The sequence below is a fragment of the Chiloscyllium plagiosum genome, chromosome 28 (genome assembly GCF_004010195.1).
Source record: "Chiloscyllium plagiosum isolate BGI_BamShark_2017 chromosome 28, ASM401019v2, whole genome shotgun sequence".
Classification (NCBI taxonomy): domain Eukaryota; kingdom Metazoa; phylum Chordata; class Chondrichthyes; order Orectolobiformes; family Hemiscylliidae; genus Chiloscyllium; species Chiloscyllium plagiosum.
Genome location: NC_057737.1, coordinates 45,811,956 through 45,833,327, shown reverse-complemented (window position 1 = coordinate 45,833,327; position 21,372 = coordinate 45,811,956). Strand labels below are relative to the sequence as shown.

The window sequence follows — 21,372 nt, the reverse complement described above, 5'->3', positions numbered from 1 at the left end:
AGAAAGGTGGCAAATGGTGTTCAATGTAGGTAGGTGTGAGGTGATTCACTTTGGTAAGAGTAACAAGAAGATGGGGTATTGGGCTAATGGTCGGATACTTGGTAGTGTGGATGAGCAGAGGGATCTTGGTGTCCATGTACACAGATCTCTGAAAGTTGCCACCCAGGTAAATAGTGCGGTGAGGAAGGCATATGGCATATTGGCTTTTATTGGTAGAGGAATTGAGTTCCGGAGTCCTGAGGTCATGATGCAGTTGTATAAGACTCTGGTACGGCCGCATCTGGAATATTGTGTGCAGTTTTGGTCGCCATACTATAGGAAGGATGTGGAGGCATTGGAACGGGTGCAGAGGAGGTTTACCAGGATGTTGCCTGGTATGGTAGGAAAATCGTATGAGGAAAGACTGAGGCACTTGGGGCTGTTTTCACTAGAGAAAAGAAGGTTTAGGGGTGACTTGATTGAGGTGTACAAGATGATTAGGGGGTTAGATAGGGTCGACAGTATGAACCTTTTCCCGCGTATTGAGTCGGGTATTACAAGGGGGCATAGCTTTAAATTAAGGTGGGGTAGATATAGGACTGATGTTAGGGGTAGGTTCTTCACTCAGCGAGTCGTTAGTTCATGGAATGCCCTGCCAGTAACAGTGGTGGACTCTCCCTCTTTATGGGCATTTAAGAGGGCATTGGATAGGTATATGGAGGATAGTGGGTTAGTGTAGTTTAGGTGGGCTTGGATCGGCGCAACATCGAGGGCCCAAGGGCCTGTACTGCGCTGTATTCTTCTACATTCTACATTCTACATAAACCCCCTCATACTCACAGACCAAAACCCACATGCCACTACTTCAAAAGCCAAACTCAAAAGCAAACACCCTAGACCGCACCCATCAGGAGTGCCCTTTTACTAACAAGAATCTAACAACCTCTCTGGCATGGAAAATTAATTATTTGTGAAGTCTCATTTCTCCAGATAGTAATGATGTTGACAGTTTTAAAAATGCCAAAATTAAAAATAGTTTACATTTCCTCTCTGCACCTGGTTCAACATTGTACCTACCTGTAACAATTTCTACTTCCTGCTCAACCCTTTATTTCACATTCTTTCAACCTTTCTGCTTAAAGAGTTCCATAGTTGTTTTCGCTGTTCACTCAAGTCCCAAAAGCCCTCTTTTGCTCACTCTTCCATTATTAGCTTGCTCTACAGTAATAGACAATAATATTTTGAGCTGAAATGTGCAAGGATGTGTTTATTCAATGGTAGGTACCACAGGAGGCCCTGCTATAGCAAAGCCTGGCCCTGAAGGCATTTGAATATAAAGGTACATCTTATGCAGTTAATTTTAAGATATAACGCATCAACACGCTAATGGATTGTCTTCAAATGGACTTAGTTAAAAAAGTTCAAATTAACAAACTGAACTGCAGTGAAAATACTGGGTGTACAAAGCAAAATCTTTACAGATGTCAGATGCTTTGCAAAAAAAATCCATGCAATGTTAACTTGAAAATTGTTACTGTAATATTAATGAGTCTAGATGTGTATCATACAGTTATTCAACAAGAGAGAATCACAGCTCTGCCTGACCCTGACACACATTAGCATCATTACGTTATATAAGTAGCACATCAAACCAAGCTTAAACGGTCACAAATTAACTTCTCTGCAGAAACAAAAATCAAACATTATACATTTCCTGGGGGTCAAATAAACAGTTTAAGCTTGCTGGTCTCCTAAACGTGAATTTGAGCGCAGCAATTTATCCCTGAAATGATTTAGGCTGTCCCTTTGAATTCTGATGCAAATAAATATCATTTACTGGAATGATCAAGGCTAAGAAACTTTGACAATTCTTCCCTAAAATCATCAGCTATTCTAAGTTTTCCATAATTACATTCCTGGTTCATCACCTTTCTTCTTCAGAATCCTAGTGTTCTCTTGGTGCCCTGGAAATCACTTTGCTCTCTGTCATTGTTTTACAGTTAGACTCTTTCACACACACACATATAGATACGAATCATTTTCCTTGCCACCTTCAATCTTTAATATCTCTCATCCTCAAACCTTTCCCCGACCTGTTCTTCTGTTTCACTTGACTCTCCCCCATTTTCTCCACAACATGAAACCCATCTCATTTCCATCTCTCTTCAGTCCTGAAGAACAGTCACATTGGAATGGAAACATCAACTCCGTTTCCCTCGCCACATAGGATGCTGAGTTTCTTATCCTTCCCGGTTATCTGCTGCCAATCCATACCATAAAATGGTATGGACTTGATGATTGACCAAGTTGTTTGGAGCTCTTTCACAATGGCTCAGTGGTTAGCACCGCTGCCTCACAATACCAGGGTCCCGGGTTCGATTCCGGCCTCGGTGACTGTCTGTGTGGAGTTTACACATTCTCCCTGTGTCTACGTGGGTTTCCTCCGGGTGCTCTGGTTTCCTCCCGCAGTCCAAAGATGTGCAGGTCAAGTGTATTGGCCATGCTAAATTGCCCATAGTGTTAGGTGAAATGGGTCTGGGTGGGTTACTCTTCGGAGGGTTGGTGTGGACTGGTTGGGCCGAATGGTCTGTTTCCACACTGTAGGGAATCTAATCTAATCTAAAAAGTGGCCCTGGGTACTTGCTCCCCAACATACCCCATGAAATAAGGGTTCAGTATGCACATTGTTCTCAGACAGTAGGACCAGCTTTGTTGCTACTTTTAAAAGCATTGCCAGAGACCAAGTAGTGAGATCCCAAACACGTTAAAATAGACGAGGAACCATGCGGGGAAAACACATACTTAACCATAACACCTGACTACCCTCATAAACAGCTTCACAAAGGTTTAAGCCAACCAAGACCTTTAACTGTTTTTAAAGTATGTTTGACAAAACGAATAACTTTTTTAAAAGCCACACTCATGCCACCAAAACAGTTATATATACTATATAACGATAAACATCTTACCATTTTTTTTCTCTAATAGCTGCTTTAGGCAATCTTTCAAAACAGAGGAACGCATGGCACAGATGTTGTTGTAACTGTCCATCACAGGGAATGGAATTGCACTACTTGGAATTCGGTTCCTGTGGAGGAAACGCAAGATTTTTGCAGCATGAACACCCATGCGCTCCTTGTTTTTTGAAAAGATGTCAACAAACCCTGGAAGAAGAAAATAAGAGAAATAAATGCAAACAAAAGCAACCATGTACAATGAATGAAAACCAGTTACAATGTGCCACTCAGAAAACCTAAGACAACTTCCCATCTTCGCAAAATGCATAGTACATCTTGGGAACAACGCTGGTTAGAACAAGCGTTGACAAAAAGAAAGCCCCACAATAATTACGTTTCAATCCCAAATAGACAGACATTTTAAAAACATTTTGAAGGCAAACAATAGGTCAACTAAAAAAAGTTATAAATTTCTTATTGGGCAATTTTCCAGTTTGTTGCAACACTGAAATTTTACCCATCAATTAGAGTCCACTGAGGAATTAAGCACACACAGTAGATGTGCAACTCTCCTGCCCAGCTCCTACCATTCAAGTGGATGCCAGTCTTCCAAAAATATTTGCGGCTAATGACTTTATGGTCAAAAATATGAAAAAAGGAGTCAATATTTTATAATTTCTTTCACAATTGTGATGTGTAGTTAATGGAATCTACCATATAGGGACAAAATAAATATTGGTACTCACTGAAAATCAGACACGGAATGAACAATAATAATATATGTGGACCACTTGTCACCAAAAATCAAGGCTGCTTCAGGAAAATCATGAAAACTTAATGGTAGCACAAGGTACTGAGGTACTCAGAAAATCAAATATTCCAGGCACACAGATGCCAATATGGTATAGCCAAAATGGGTTGATCATATAATCCAGATGCTGGATACTAGACCCCCATTCTATGGAGGGTTAAAGCTTGAATGGTCTCCTGGTCAGTTCAAAGGAAATAGAGATGGTCTAAAGACTCATGTGAAGAATAACATGGTTAAAGCAACATTTGGAGCACAAAGTATGCAGCAAGGAACCTTTAAAGGAGGTTCTCTAACGGCTTAAGAAAAGATGTCAAGGGAGATCAAGGTACAAATGGCATTTCAAAAATAAAAAATTTCAAAAATAAAATACTGGAACGTATTATACATTAATCTCAAACCCAAGTCTATCTGAGGTCTGCTAAGAGAAGCCAGGAAAGTGGAAAACAATTAACAGTTAGATCTCCCACATTAACAGTGACCCTCAAATGTACATGTTAGAGTAACCATGTTTGGCTGCAATATCTGCATAATATACAACCTATCGGTATTCATGTGAGATGAGAGAGAAATGTGAAAGAAATTCAAAAATTAGGCATTGATAAAGGTTAAACTGTAAGACTTAGGACAGTTCCTAAATTTTTGTCAGAATAGGTGGCCCAGTGGTTAGCACTGCTGCCTCACAGCGCCTGTAGACCCGGGTTCAATTCCCGACTCAGGCGACTGACTGTGTGGAGTTTGCACATTCTCCCCGTGTCTGCGTGGGTTTCCTCCGGGTGCTCCGGTTTCCTCCCACAGTCCAAAGATGTGCGGGTCAGGTGAATTGGCCATGCTAAATTGCCCGTAGTGTTAGGTTAAAGGGGTAAAGGTAGGGGTATGGGTGGGTTGCGCTTCGGCGGGTCGGTGTGGACTTGTTGGGCCGAAGGGCCTGTTTCCACACTGTAAGTAATCTAATCTAAAGTAATCTAATCTAATCTAATAGAAAAGGTGGATAGTCCTGACAATAAAGACTGATATAAGAACATCAGTGAGAAAAGATCAGGAAACAGAATCACTACATGTGGAGATTAGGAATGAGGTGCTTAGAAAATGATTTAAGGAGCCTGCTGACAATGGTTATACCATGGGCCAGGGCATTAAGCAAAAAGAAATTGGAGCTTGTAACAAATGCAATGTCATAATAATGTGGGATTTTAATTTTCACAAACAATAAAAAAATACAATTTGGTAAACCGATACAAAGGAAGATGAGTTTGCAAAATGCTTTTCTAACAGTTTTGTGGAGCAATATATTCTGAAACCAACTAGGAATAAAACTATTTTATATCAGTATTGTGCAATTAGGCAGAATTAAATCGGTATTCTCACAGCAAAGGATTCTCTGGGAAAAAGCGATCATAACACAACTGAATTCCATATTAAATTTGAAAGCAACATATTCCAATGGCAAACAAAAATTTAAATTTAAATCAATTCAAGTTCATAGTGTAAGGGGAGTGATAGCTATGATTGATTAACAAAATAGACTAAAAAGGTCATGACAATAAATAAAGTGGAAAACATTTAAAGGGAACAGTACAAAACACTTAAAACACATTGTTAAAATTACAAAAACTTAATCAATCCATGAGTTATGAAGTAAGCCGCACTGTCGCAAAAGAAGAAGCGCTTAATGTTAAAAGAATAAACACTGGGCTGATGTTTGGGAGTATTTTGGAAGCCAACAAAACACCAAAAACTTGACAAGAAGTGAGAAAACAGAATATGAAATAGTGCAGAAGCAGATGCAAAAAGAATCTCATAGCTTTTATAAAGTGTATATAAAAAAAAGAGAATAATTAACACAAATGTGACAGCAGAAATGTTGATGAAACATTTGTCTATCTTCACAGGAAAAGACAAATAAAGTAACAGCTTTTAATTATTGCAATTTAGTAATGAGCATCGCTACCTGGTGTGAGGGAGCACCCCTGTAGTTGCCGAATCACATGACTTAATTCACCCTGCAGATTGGCACCGCCAGAAGTTTTCAATGACTCCAACATGTTCTCCACAGCAACTGTGCCATCTCCTTCTGCATCGAACTGAGCAAATGCCTGGCAAGAAAGCAATTGAAAGTGATATAACAACGATATTCTCTAAAGCTGAAGAAAGCATCTGAAGAAATTACTACAAGTAGTTATCACTAATAGGATTAGACTATAAATTTTGATCACTGTGTACAGAACAGATTACAGATTAGATTACATTACAGTGTGGAAACAGGCCCTTCGGCCCAACAAGTCCACACCGCCCCGCCGAAGCGTCACCCACCCATACCCCTACACATCTACCCCTTCACCTAACACTACGGGCAATTTAGCATGGCCAATTCACCTGACCTGCACATCTTTGGACTGTGGGAGGAAACCGGAGCACCCGGAGGAAACCCACGCAGACACGGGGAGAACGTGCAAACTCCACACAGTCATTACATCTAAGTTTGTTTTGCAGTTTTTAATTCTTTTTTAAGAGAACACCCATCACTTTGTCAATGAATTCAAAAATGTTAGCAAAGAAAAGTAGAAATCATAAAAAAGGGGTCAGCCTTGGCTCAGTTGAATTGCTCTCACTCAAGCCCCAGAGCAAATCACAGAGAATGAACCAAAGTCTGAATCCAGAAGTAAAGCTCAAAAATCTAAACTTTCAATCCATTGCAGTACTCGGAGTGCTACACTGTAGGAAGTGCGGTCTTTCAAATAAAGCATGAAACCAAACTGCTTCATCTCAGAAAAATGTAAATAAGCAATACCTTTCCCTTTTTTTTTTAAAATTAAATGATCTGATCATCTATTTCACTGCTGCTTGGGACACCTTGTGGTGCATTTAATGGCTGCCAAATTTCCTACATTTAAATAAGTGACTACATGTGAGATGTCAATAAGTGTGGTGCTGGAAAAGCACAGCCGGTCAGGCAGCACCTGAGGAACAGGAGAGTCGATGTTTCAAGCATAAGCTCTTCATCCTGATGAAGAGCTTATGCTCAAAATGTCAACTCTAACTCCTCGGGTGCTGCCTGACCGGCTGTACTTACCCAGCACCACACATTTTGACACTGATCTCCAGCATCTGCAGTCCTCACTTTCTCCTACATGTGAGATGCCACTGGCTGTCCTTTGCTTTTGTCCCTCCTTAGGAAATGAAGATATGTCAATCTTTTCTTTGCTTACTTGGAATCCAACTTGGGATACATTCCTCAGATCGACAGATAATCGTCACTAAAATAAATAGTGGCAGATTCATCTACTGGAGAGGAAGAGGTGAGTTTGCACTATTAATGGCCAAAGATCTCTATCAGAAGTTTGATGAGACATGACTAGGCCCATAGTAAATAATTGACAGAGATCGATTACGACAATTAGTCAACAACTCCATTATTGTGGCATTGTGTGCCACCCAGGAATGCGGAAGATAAACTAGACTGTTTTTGTTTGATCCAGCAACTCAAGTTCTTCAGTTTCCCTTCTCGTGTTCTCTCAGATGAGATGTAAAGAGATAAATAACTTGCATGCAGTGAAAGTTAGCTAATTTGAGTTAATACTTTGATCTACAAAACTGTGACTGATGGCTTTTTTCCTTGAAAAGATAACTCAAACTTTCAGGAAAAAATCCCAAATTAATATAGCTCTCAAGTTCATAGCACTCCACAAAGTTTGTAATTTATATCTGTATAATAACTTTACCACACCAGTAGTATGCAGGTAAAGGGCTTTTAATTTTTTTGATGGAATGTAGGCAAAACGGACAACACTGGCCTTTGTTGCCCCAACTCTAATTGCTCTTGAACTGAATCGTTTGCTCAGCCATGTAAGAGAAAGTGAGGACCGCAGATGCTGGAGATCAGAGCTGAAAATGTGTTGCGGGAAAAGCACAGCAGGTCAGGCAGCATCAAAGGAGCAGGGGAATTGACGTTTTTGGGCATGAGCCCTTCCTGAATGAGTCAACCATCCTGCTCCAGATGGTTGCCTCATTAGTGATTATGGTTTATTCGCTCACTCTGGTGGTGCCACTTCAATGCATGCACTGAGCTCTTAAGTAGCAGATTGTCACTGTGAACGGAAGGTCGCAAAAGTTACTAACTGCTTCTCATGGCACGTTGTTGAATCTGATTACAGGCAGCGGCAGAGCAGCCTGTCCCAGTTTTCTTAACAGTGATGGTGAGGGGGAACAGGACACAAGCACGTGACAAATTATGCACAAGTCTTTGGAGCTGATCTTTTACAGATTCATCAGTACACTGAAGTTCTCAGACTAGTCATACCACATTGATGTCTTGGTTTTTTTAGTCTTGAAAGTTTGAGGAGTTTCTGTACTGTTTCACCCTATCCCTCATCTCAGACCTGTCAGCTATCCAACTGAGTGGAGCCACGCATGCTATCACAGAAGGAAAGAGATTGTGAGAGACTGCAAAGTTTAGGAGGACAGCAGATTTTCTCAAGTATCCAGCAGAAGCCTGCCCTGCACACTCTCTCAAGTGCTTTAATAAGATTGACCAGAACAAGCTTGAATAAGGTTGCTGCTCTCTGCATTTCTCTTCAAGCGGTCAGAAGAGGATCTGCTTGTGCTGAAAACATATTTTGCCACTGGTTATGTTGCTAGTTGTTGTGGAGTCTTGATAGACTGACTCGGGCATCGGTCTTCCCAGTGACAGTGAGGAGTAGGGTGCTCCTGCTGTCGTTGGAATCTCTTTCATGAACATGACGTTTGTATCAGGTGTACCCTGTTGGATGGAGCTTTCTCTCCAGCAGAGGTCATCGAGATCACAGTTACAGCAGTCAGTGAGGCTTTCCATACTCAAGTAACTAGGTGGTGTCCATCCTTTCTGGCTATTTTCTAGCTGCTGGGTTTTTCTGACTTCAAGTCAGAGATGTACAGCACAGAAACAGACCCTTCGGTCCAACCCGTCCATGCTGACCAGATATCGCAACCCAATCTAGTCCCACCTGCCAGCACCCGGCCCATATCCCTCCAAACCCTTCCTATTCATATACCCATCCAAATGCCTTTTAAATGTTGAATTGTACCAGCCTCCACCACTTCCTCTGGCAGTCATTAGGGTTCAACATCAAGTTCATACATGGCAGGTAGGTGCAGAAGATTATCAAGCACAGGGACAAAGTCTAGTACATAGTTCAGTGTACTGCACTACCACAAAGCCATTTGCCTGTTCCAGTCAGTGAATACTTTCTCAAATGCAAAGGAGTAAACCTGGTGATGATGCAGCCAAGTGCATTATACCAAGGTTACCACTGTCATTCATATTTATTTCCATGGTTTGGTCCAATACTTGTTGGCACAGTACCTTCCATCATCTCCTACACAACTACCTTGGATAGCAGGTGATTGCCACATCCTTTAGGTTTAGGAAGCAGATTGCAAACTAGATGAGCTGCACTCTTTGTTTCAATGATCACAATGATTTCTGCAAGGTGTGCGCCAAACTAATCTTTGTTCCTGTTTGGAGGAAAAGAACTGAACGAAAGCTTCTGACAGATTACCAGGTCAAGTTGGTGCCAGCAGCCAGATCTCAGATTGCACCATGACACCTTCTACCCTGGAAGGAGCCGCTGGGAGCAAACTTCTCGCAGTTACTGTTGAATTTGAATGAAAGATATCTTCAGACTAAGATTCCACTCATCTTGCTTGTGTGGAAGCATTAAGTGACATGCTCTGAATTGCCATTAATTTTGTGTTCATAAAGTCTTGAATAAGGAGTTAGCAGCCACAGACATTGCTTCGTAAATTAATTCGTCTTGTGCTTTGCCAGAAGATGGCAAATGCAAAATTATGCTTCAGTGCAGGCTGTACCTTTTGGTGCTGCGTTAGGAAAATCTGACCATTGAGCTTTCAGAACTGCCTTCGGCTCATCAACTTTCTTTGTCCAAAGCATGCTGCTCAAGGGAAAACTGTCTTTGAATTTACTGCTACGTGGTGTCATACCCAACTCCCCTTTTCACTTATCCACATATTTTGGTGACACACAAGGCAAATGCTTTCATCTTTTACAGTTGGGACCAGAAATTCATTTTCCCATTCCATTTCAGGATGCCTTTTAGATGGTCCAGATTCACCTGACATCATTACAGCTTCACCTTGTAGGTTGAGAAATCTCGGTTGCTGGCCATGATGCAGCTCTGTCACTGGATCCATACCTCTGGAACATCCAGATGTTGCTGGAGGCACGAGGGGTCACAGTGGTTGCCATTTGTTTCAAGGGCTCCTGCTCAGCTTGCAATACCCACATATTAGGTAGCACCCGCTCCCTGTAATCTTTCTTCATCCTGCATGGACCCATTGGGTAAGCAGCTGAGGACAGATGCTGCAGGTCTACAGAGAACGGTCAGAGGAATGGGACTAGCTGAGCTGTTCTTAGAGAGTCTGCACAGACACTGTTGGCTGAATAGCCTTCTTTGTTTCTCATGCTGTCACACACTGGCTTCACTCATCAGCTCCTAGTATCTTTCTCCATTTGTTTGCATTGCCACCACAAAATATACTTTACCCTGCAATGATAGCCCAAAGAGATCAAACTCAACCAGGGTGAAAAAAGCTGGCACTGCCTATTCATCTTTCCCTAGCTACGCTGCTCCTGAAAGCAGACATCATGCAATTGCATGATAATTGATGTGTGCAGTGGGGCTTACTGCCAGAAACTTGACGATCTACATGATAGACATAGAACTTTAAAAATCAAAAGGATGACACAAAGTATTTATAATGTAAGTGCAACACTTGCAGCTTCAGATTACCCAAGCTTTAATGAATCCTCATTAATGTAACACTTGACTGCAATCACTCTGCCAGTTGATCTGTTTGGCTGTACAAGAGCATGGAGGTGGCAAATCCACTTATAACATATCTCCAGGCATAAGTACATAATGAAGACTTAAAGTGCCTTCCCAACTACTCATTCCATTTGAATCAGAGTATGAAATGTTTTATAATGGATCCCTAAAGACACTGCACAAAACATTTTACTGTACTTACAGAGTTTGGTTTGGAATAAAAATGAAAATTATACCTCCTGCTCCATCATTACGCAGTCATACTAGATTAGCTTTAATTCTCTCTTTTGAGCTCATACACACCTGTCTAACTAATGCTTGGGCAATGGGAAAGATTAGGGTTTTGAGAGGTGAGTGGGTTTTTTGTGGTTCTTCAATCCCAAATGTTTGTGCCAAAAATTCAGATCGGAGTTGAACATCAATAACAAAGTGTCATAATGGACTCAAAATATTGATTCTGTTTCACTCTCCACAAATGCTGCCAGACCTGCTGAGTTTCTCCAGCATTTTGTGTTTGTTCATTTCAGCTACGTATATCTCCCACAGTGGAACACATTCCAACCTTTCAGGGCAAACAGTGCTTCCATTCTGAAAGGGAATGCCAACTTAACTCAAGTCTCTGGGTGAAGGCTTACTGACTTTGAAGCTACTCACTGGCTGATGGCACACAATCATTGTTCAAATATTCACACAAATAGTTTATATTAATTTAGATAAACTAACTAGTTTATCTAAAACCTAGAGTAACTGAACTAACCACTGGTTTCTCTGAATCACTGCTTTGTGGGGTCTGATATTCTGTCAGAAGTTGATCGAGAATCTCCTGCTTAACACCGCAACCTGGATAGTCGAATACAAAGTTCTCTGTTGTGTTTGGCAGTGGCCTGTTTGCAAAGTTTTCAATGAATGTGTTTAAGGCCATCCTGTTGGAGGGTATGGTGTGCCTGCCTGGTTCTCTCTGCTGTTGAATTCTGATGGTGTGTAGCATCCAGCATGAGGGACAACTGCTGGTGAAGTGAACATTTTATGTACACATTGTGAGAACACAATTAGCTGTTTCTTTTAGCTATTTATAGAGAAGATGGTGGAGTAGTAAACCACAGATCCAGGCTTCTACTTTGGGGATCAGGGTTCAAAATGCATCATGGTAGCTGGTGGTATTTGAATTCAAATAATAAATCTGGAATTTGTAACTATGTCGTAGATTATTGTAAAAGTGGCCTTTGGGAAGGAAATTCGCCACCCTCCTCTGGCCTGGGCTACAATTGATTCCACTCCCAACAAGCCACTCGGCTCGTTGGGAGCAATTGGTAATGGGCAACACATGAGCTTTGCCAGCTATGCCCAAATGTCAAACAAAAGAACAAAGAGGTGGCAAACATTCTGTCTGACCAGTGGAACACTGACACCAATCCTGGGGAAGGTAAACTACACCGTTGGAATGATCTAGACTCCAACTGTAGTGGGATTGGTATTCTTATGAAGTAGAGCAGGTTTAAAACTAGATAGTGGGGACAGTGTCATAAATTTGGGAAGTTGTGGTGAACTGGAGAGGTGGGCAAGAGGAAGGAATTAATGTGAAATATGTTAACACTAACAGAAAGGAATAGAGAATACAGATCTAAGAGTGGATCGGATAAAACTAGAGAGCAAAATTTCAGGTTATCTTAATTCATATAGCATATGAAACAAACAATAAACCAGGAGGACAAATCAAGATAGCTATCATCCATAAATGTGAGGTACTGCATTTTGGAAAGGCAAATCAAGCAGGACTGTCTTAATGGGAAAGTCTGGGGGAATACTGCTCAACAGAGACCTTGGAGCGCAGGTTCATAGTTCCTTGAATGTGGAGTCTCCAGGTGACTAGGATAGTGAAGGCGGCCCTTGGTATGCTTGCCTTTATTGGACAGAGCATTGAGTATAGGAGTTGGCAGGTCATGTTGCAGCTGTACAGGACTTTGGTTAGGTCAGTATTGGAATATTGCTTGCAATTCTGGTCTCCTTACTCCAAGAAGGATGTGAAATGTGAAAGAATTCACAAAAGATTTACAAAGATGTTACCTGGGTTGGAGGATTTGAGCTAAAGGGAGAGGCTGAATAGACTCGGGCTATTTTCTCTGGAATTTCTGAGACTGACGGGTGACCTTATAGAAGTTTCTAAAATCCAAAGGGGCATGGACAGGATACACAGACAAATACTTTTTCCTGGGGTGGGGAGTCCTAGAGGGCATAGGTTTAGGGTGAGAGGGGAAAGTTTTAAAATAGACTTAAGGGGCAACTTTTTCACACAGTGGCTGGTGCATGTGCGGAATGAGCTGCCAGAGATAGCATTGGAGGCTGGTCCAATTACAACATTTAAAAGGCATCTGGATGGGTTTATGAATAGGAAGGGTTTGGAGGGATATGGGCCGGGTGCTGGCAGGTGGGACTAGATTTATATAGATACCTGGTCAGCATGGACAAGTTGGACCAAAAGGTCTGTTTACATGTTGTTTATCTCTATGACTCTATGGGATAAACAAATACAGTTGAAGAATTTACCCTCTGGTCACTTACAAGTTAAATCATTGTTCCAACCTGTACAAAAGATGGAATAAGTGTTGTATGAGACAAACGCAGTGGCCAGCAAAACTGAAGAGAACAACAAAGTAAACATGGGTTGCCTTCATTATTCACCTCATTACACATAGTTCTGTGATAAAGATGTATAATATTATCATTTGGGAACTTGGATTTGATTTTGGAGGAAAAAAAGGTTTTGGTTTTCAGTTCTGTGTTGGCGAATTCTCTAAGTGAGAAAATCATTTTTGAACACTAAGTTCAAACACCATTTCCAAGTGAGCATGTGGTTGAAGCTAAATGACTAGATACGTGAAACATAGAGATACATGGCTATCTGGAGAGTTCATTGATCAAATGTTCACAAAGTTGATCTTTTGTGACATAAGGAAAGACAGACCAGTTTCAGTTGGAAAGAACAGCTTTATACGAGGAGTTTGTGGCAGTCTGGTCTTTCAGAGCTTTATTGGTTTTAGCAGGTTATATAGACAGGGACTTTTATAAAATCCAGTTAGGAAGTAGGGAATAGCTGGTATGTGCGTATCTCAGGCAGAAACAGTAATAGAGAGAATCACAGCTGGCGAATGCATAAAAAAACATGAAGAAAACATCTGCAACCCCATCAGTTCAGTGAGATATTAAAAAGATTAAGATAGAAGTAATGATACTTCACTTGGGTGGAATGACTGAAAAATATATTGCTGGGAAAAAGACTGAATTCTTTTCACTGTTAATGGTAAGACCTGTCTAAATTATATCTTTTAAAATACAAAATAGTGTTTTTTTAAAATCCTACATCAATATTACTTGAAGCACTAATCATGCCCAGAACCATCTCCTTCATACAAACCCCACTAGATAGTCCATTCTCCCTCTCTGCAAATAAACAATGACTCAACGAATCAAACAGCTAAAAATTAAGATGTAGGTAGGAAAGATGAAGTGCAGCTCAACTCACTTTGTGGCTATCCAACCACCTGAAGCACTATTTACAGATGTAAAGATCCCTGGCCTTTAGCTTTTGGGTGACAGCAGTAGTCACTATCACCTCAGTCAGTGAATCGTGAACTAGGGTTCCAGTGACCTGAGCACATAAGTTAAGCTCAAACTCTACTGCAGTACTGAGTGCGCTACATTACCAGAGGCTCAGCTTTTGGATCAGACATTAAATGGCTGCTCTGTTATTCTCTCAAGTGGATGCCAGTGCTTCTGCGAAGGTTCACAGCTGAACAAGTGCTCTGAGAATTCACATACTTATTGGTGTGCTGATGCACTGCCTTTCAGTTTCAGAAGTCACTACTGTTACAGACCTCAGATGTCTATGCACTAAAAAAAATTTAGAGAGGCTATCCACAGAGGCGAAAGATCCCAATGACCCATTTTTTTAAAAACTTGGGGAACTCTGGCATCTGGGCTCATGTTTATCATTCAACTAAAGCTAAATACAGACAGCCTGGAGATTATCAGACATTTCTTTCTGTTTGATGGGTTTCTTACAGCAACGATGAGTGCACTTCCAAAGTATTCAATGGGCTAAAACAAGCTTTGGCACAACCTGTATTTGTGAAAGGCAGGTTCTAAATGCAAGCTTGTTCTTTTCCTTTTACACGAAACAAAATCATAGAATTCTTACAGTGTGGAAAGAGGCTGTTCGGCCCATCAAGTCCACGCTGGCTCTCTGAAGAGCATCCCACCCAAGCCGAGCACCTCACCTTATCTCTGTAACCCCTACATATTACCATGGTTAATCCACCCCCTCGACATGGCCAATCCATCTAATCTTTTGCCTATGGGAGGAAACCAGAGGAAACCCATGCAGACACGGGGAGAACACAGAAACTCCACACAGACAGTAGACAGAGGGTGGAACTGAACCCAGGTCCCTGGTGCTGAGAGACAGCAGTGCTAACCACTGAGCCACCCTAGGAATGAGTCAGAGGGTTACTCTGGTGGAACAATGTGTTTAGCTTGATCTTTAGGATGATTATTTCAAGGCATTATTGGATTTGTATTCTGTTCACAACTGAAAACAAAAACAGGAGGCGATTCATTCTTGAATATGATCAAGTAGTCAAATAGATCTGTACCTCCACTTCAATTTGCTGACTTTTTCTCCTTGTCCTTCCCCTTATAAGAACACACATTATATAAGAACACACATTATATAAGAACACACATTATATAAGAACACACATTAAAAACAAGGTTGTGTGTTCAAGGTTTGTGTAAAGATTTGTAGCTCAGGTGCAGGTTGACATGGTTGTGGATATGTTCCCCGAGCTGGGAAGTTGATTTGCTGATGTTTCCTGCCCTGTCTCAGGGACATCTTCAGTGCTTTGGAGCTTCCTGTGAAGCGCCGCTGTACTGTCTCATCTGGAATTTATTTGGTTCTGTTCCTGCTGCTTCCGGTTGTTCGTTGTAGTGGCCGGTATATTGGGTCCAGGTCAACGTGCTTGTTGATAGAGTCTGCGGATGAGTGCCAAGCTTCTCACTGGCTATAAGAGGACAAACTAAACAGAGGACAGACAGAGAATTCCTACAAACTTGGCACTCATCCATGGATTCAATCACCAAGCACATTGACCTGAACAGCAGGATGGATAAGGATCCTTGCCTGGTTACGGAATTATTGACAAGGAGCCACTGAGAAGGTTCCTGTGAAACTATTTTCTTTATACAGCCTTGGTTGAGGCAATGAGATGCTTTGTCAGAGTGGTTGAAACAGATGCCAGTACGTCATGAAAGGGGAGAGTAAAGAAGTGAAGCAGTGAAACAAGTGGTTTCCTGTTGTGTTGCAAACTTGCCCCCCACAACCAACCACCCCACCCCCACCCCCGACCCTGGCAAACTGCTGTATGAAAGGGAATGAGAGATGGGGAAGAATAATTAACCTTGCCAGCAAGACCACTGTCGCAACAATGACTGGTTCCAAATGTTGTCATCCCGAAAATCTCAGGAGTTGGAAACATTCTTTGGAAATACTGCAAGTCTCATGTCTCCTGTCAATTTTCTGGATCAGCATTAAGCCTGCAACATTTTCAAGAGAAACTAAACATATGTAAAATTAAAGTGTGTGAGATTGGAAGGAGTGAACTAGCATGAAGATAGAAATGGTTGGCAGACAGAAAACAAACAGTAAGAATGAATGGGTCTTTTTCTGAGCTACCAGTGGTATCAATACTTGGACCCCAGCTATTCTCAATATACAAATGACTTAGATGAAGGAACTAAATGTAATCCAAGTTTGCAAATGACACAAATCTGGGTGGGATGCTGAGTCAAGAGGGTGCAGAGATGGTTCAGTGATTTGGACAGGAGCAAGAGGGCAAATGAGGTTATCCACTTTGGAAGCAAAATCCAGAAGACCGATTATCCGAATTGTGACAGACAAGGAAAGAGGGAGGTGCAACAAAACCTGGGCTCCTTGTACACCAGTCATTGGAAAGTAAGCATGCAGGTGCAGCAGTGAACGTGGCAAAAGGTGTGTTGGCCTCAATAGCCTGAGGATTCATGTATAGGAGCAGAGATGTATTACTGCAATGGTACAAGGAATTGGTGAGACCACACCTGGAGAATTATGTGCAGTTTTGGCCTCCTTATCTGAGGAAGGATGTTCTGGATGCAGGGAGTACAACAAAGGTTTATCACACTGATCCCTGGGATGGTGGGACTGATGCATGAAGAGAGACTGGGCTGGTTTCAACTCTGTTCACTGGAGTTTAGAAGAATAAAATGGGTGGATCTCTTGGAAATGTATTAAAATTCTAACAGGATTAGACAGGCTAAACATAATCTTTTGTTACAGGAGACTGGGGAGTCTAGAACGAGGGTCACAGTTTAAGAACACAGGATAGAGGACTGAGATAAGGAGAAACTTATTCACCCAGAATTCTCTGCCACAGAAAGCATTTGAATATTAATCTTAATATTGAATGCTTACAAGGAGGAGTTAGATATCACTCTTTGGAGTGAGTATGGGGAGAAAGTGATAACAGGGGACCGAGTGGAATGATCAACCATGATTATATTGAATGACAGAACAGGTTCAAAGGGCCAAATGGCCTATTGCTGCTCCTAGATTCTCCTTGTAAACAACTTAAGCCATCATTACACTTGGGAAAGTACCAATAGAGAGAGAGAGAGAGCTGGCACCACTGCTGACTCTAGTCAACCTTTGGAGGTTAATCAAAACATGTAAATATGTTTTCACAAGGTATCAAGCCCACGTACCACCTTCCAATCGTTGCTGGTTCAGAACATGTATGCGATATGCCAATGGATAGGTCAGCTGACCACCTCACCGAAACCACTGGCCAAAACAACGCTAGCTTAGCAACTGAAATCTAATCATTGGCAATGCAACCAATGTATTGTACAGTGTCAGCCTACCCACAGGTCCTGTTACCATATAATAACAACTTTGGTAGGGAACTAGATAGGCTGTTCTGATAGTAATTCCTCTTTCCAGTCAGTCATTTGTGGGCAATTTACAGAGTTAAAGATTATCACAACACCCTGAGATTACAGGGCAAAATAACTAAAGGAAGGGACAAATCAATGTTATCTCTTTTTCTTACAATCATTCCACAACAGGGCTGGTCAGAGTACCCAGAAGCCTCAGCTAATATTGCTATCAACAACACCCTTTGTCCACAATTTAACAAAGGTGTTACATACAGTATTTTTGCTGAACCTTTGTACTCCCTATAGATTGAAATCAAAACCCTATTACTCAAGAGAAAACCTCTCCCATTGAATTGCCAAGTCATTTGTTGCTGTAATCTACCTCCAGGGCCAAGCACCCAAGAGACAGTTATTACCAGAAAGGAACACAGGAAGGGAGTAATCAACTGGTGAAGTACTTTGATACTTTGTACCCGAATATGCAATCAAGCTTTAATTACTTAGCCATAGCTCTTAATACCCAAACAGCATGTGACTGAAAGCACATGAGCACTTTGCTCAATTTCCAAAGCTTCAATCCAAAATTGTACAGGAGTTTCAAAGACATCCCTGTCTTAGAGTGCTAGCACAAACAGTAATTAAAATTGCTAAGTGTCACAATAGATAAACATGTAGGACTGTGGAACTAAACTAATAGGACTTCTCAATCAAAGGGAGCGAAAGGTGATCATCTGAACACAGCAGTGTTGCAAATGAAAGGCATGATGTGGAGGTGTCGGCGTTGAACTGGGGTGGACAAAGTTAAAGATTACACAACACCAGGTTATAGTCCAACAGGTTTATTTGGAAATACTCACTTTGAGTGCTACTCCATCAGGTAACTCATGGGGCAGGATCAGAAGACACCGAATTTCTAAAGATCAGTGTCAAATGAAAGGGACACACTCATTATCAGTACCTCAGTTTTTGCAGATGCTAGCTGACCCACTACATCTCTTCGGCCTTGCACTACTGCCTTGTAAATTAGCTCTTCAAACAGTAGCTTCTCTGAGAGAACATAGGAAACCTTTTTGCTAGTAACCACTTTAAAATACTTTGTTACTGCACTAATCTACAGCAATAGTTATTAGTCTCTCTTTACTACAAACTTGTTCGAAATAATGCCTTTAAACATGCAAAGGCACTTCACAGGAACACAAAAGCAAAATGCAGCAGATACTGGAAACTGGACAAACAAACAAAAAATGCTGGAAATACTCAACAGGTTAGGCAGCATTCATGAACATAAACACAGTTAGCAAAATGTGATATCAAGTTGCAAAGTGACAAACACAAATCGTTTGCATCATTACAAGATGGGAACAGTTAAACACATGTCATGAGAAGCCAAGTCAATGTTATGATGACATTCTGACCCTTCAGACTGTACTTAAAAGCAATTCACCGAGACTCCTTCAATAGTGTCATTACAAATCCACAGCCATCTGGAAGGACAAGAGCAGCAGGCACATGGGAACACTCCCACATGCAAGTTCCCCTCCAAGTCACACCATCCTGCCTTAGAAATGTATCACTATTCCTTTAGTATCACTGGGTCAGAATCCTGGAATTTGCTCCCTCTCTGTAGTGTGGGTTGCCCCACACCACGCGGTTCACCTGAAGGGCAATTAGGAATGGATGATAAACACTGGCCCAGCCCAGCACTGACTACATGCCTTAGAGTGAAGAATCACAAGAACTCAAAGCATATTAACTGCAGTAAAAACTGTAAATACTAAACACTTACAGTCGAATTTTTGGAGAAACAGAATTTTTCAATTGAATAATCTCTCATCACAAACTTCATAGATGCGGCCAGATCTAAGAATTAAACATTTTCTGACCTTCTTTCAAATTTCTAGTACTTCTTTTATATATTGGTGAACTACACAATGTAGAAAATTGAGCACTCATTTCAATGGCAGTACAATAGGTAAGCTCACACTGGGATTCGACACATCAAAACAGTTTTCACAAGCACCTCTGGAGGCAGGTCAGTCCTTGAATATAACATGTTATTAGAGACTGGCATGATGGCTACATGACTGGCCTGTTTCTAAAGGTATGGAGGTGGGTTAACACACCCTGCTCTGTACAGTCCTTCCTGGTATTGTTTTTGTTATTTTTCCAGGGAACATGGGTGTCACTGGCAAGGCCAACATATATCACACACACTAATTGCCCAGAATTAGTTGGGTTGTTGGGTCATTTCAGAGTTAACCATGTTGCTGTGCATTTGGAATCACATGAAGCTCAATCAAGTCAGTATGGTAGATTTCCTTCCCTAAAGGATATGAGTGACAAGAAGGGTTTTTCCAACAATCGATGGTAGTTTCATGGTCACAGCCACCCGAGACTCACTTTCAGCTCCAGATTTGTTCATTGAATTTAAATTCTATCAGCTGCCCTGGTGGGATTTAAATCAACTGTACCAACCAACCAATCATCTAAAGCAGGGCACTTAAATCAGTATTGCATTGGAATTAGATTACATCTGCAAGCTCCGATAATAAATTACTCATCTGTTGTGGTTCTGTGCGCCGAGCTGGGAATTTGTGTTGCAGACGTTTCGTCCCCTGTCTAGGCACCCTGTCTGGGAGCCTCCTGTGAAGCGCTTCTGTGATCTTTCCTCCGGCATTTATAGTGGATTGAATCTGCCGCTTCCGGTTGTCAGTTCCAGCTGTCCGCTGCAGTGGTCGGTATATTGGGTCCAGGTCGATGTGCTTATTGATTGAATCTGTGGATGAGTGCCATGCCTCTAGGAATTCCCTGGCTGTTCTGTTTGGCTTGTCCTATAATAGTAGTGTTGTCCTAGTCAAACCCATGTTGCTTGTCATCTGAGCGTGTGGCTACTAAGGATAGCTGGCCGTGTCGTTTCGTGGCTAGTTGGTGTTCATGGATGCTGGTCAGCATGTTCAGCCAGAAGTGGCAGAGACAAACCACTATAAATGCCGGAGGAAACATCACAGAAGCGCTTCACAGGAGGGTCCCAAGCCCTGAGTATGTCACCTAGACAGGGGACGAAACGTCTGCAACACAAATTCCCAGCTCGGCGAACAGAACCACAACGAGAACCCGAGCTACAAATCTTCTCTCAAACTTTGAAATTACTCAGCTACATACTCTACTCCCAGATCACTACAGGCAAATGTTTGCAATCAAAACATCTTTAATTTTGCAAAAGTTTGAATAAAGTGATCTTGCATTCACAGTTGATGGTGAGTTGAAACTTTGCAGTAATAGTAGGTAAGGGAAATGCAGCCATGGGGTGGGGGAGTCCAGAACAAGAGGGCATAGGTTTAGGGTGAGAGGGGAAAGATATAAAAGGGACCTCCTAAAGGGCAACGTTTTTACAGAGGATGGAATATGCTGCCAGAGGAAGTGGTGGAGACTGGTACACTTACAACATTTAAAAGGCATTTGGATGGGTATGTGAATAGAAAGGGTTTAGAGGGATATGGGCCAGGTGCTGGCTGGTGGAACTAGATTGGGTTGGGATATTTGGTTGGCATGAATGAGTTGGACCGAAGGGTCTGTTTCTGTGCTGTACATCTCTATGACTCTAATGATAGAGAGTCGAGGAATAGGGAGAGAACAGTTAAATGCGTGGCTACAGGGATGGTGCAGGAGGGAGGGATTCCGATATTTGGATAACTGGGGTTCTTTCTGGGGAAGGTGGGACCTCTATAAACAGGATGGTCTACACCTGAACCTGAGGGGCACCAGTATCCTTGGGGGGAGGTTTGCTAGTGCTCTTGAGGGGGGTTTAAACTAACTCTGCAGGGGCATGGGAACCTAG

The 21,372-nt window shown here is 41.7% G+C and overlaps 1 protein-coding gene across 3 annotated transcripts in view; it reads right to left on the bottom strand.

The window, feature by feature from the left end:
- zzef1 (zinc finger, ZZ-type with EF hand domain 1) overlaps positions 1 to 21,372 on the bottom strand; it is a 259,977-nt gene that overhangs the window by 231,886 nt on the left and 6,719 nt on the right. For all 3 annotated transcript variants that reach the window (XM_043718816.1, XM_043718818.1, XM_043718817.1), the window contains exons 2-3: positions 5,696 to 5,840; positions 2,949 to 3,143 (exon numbers count right to left, since the gene is read on the bottom strand). In XM_043718816.1, coding sequence (XP_043574751.1) covers positions 2,949 to 3,143; positions 5,696 to 5,840 — 340 coding nt within the window. The remainder of the gene's footprint in view (positions 1 to 2,948; positions 3,144 to 5,695; positions 5,841 to 21,372) is intronic.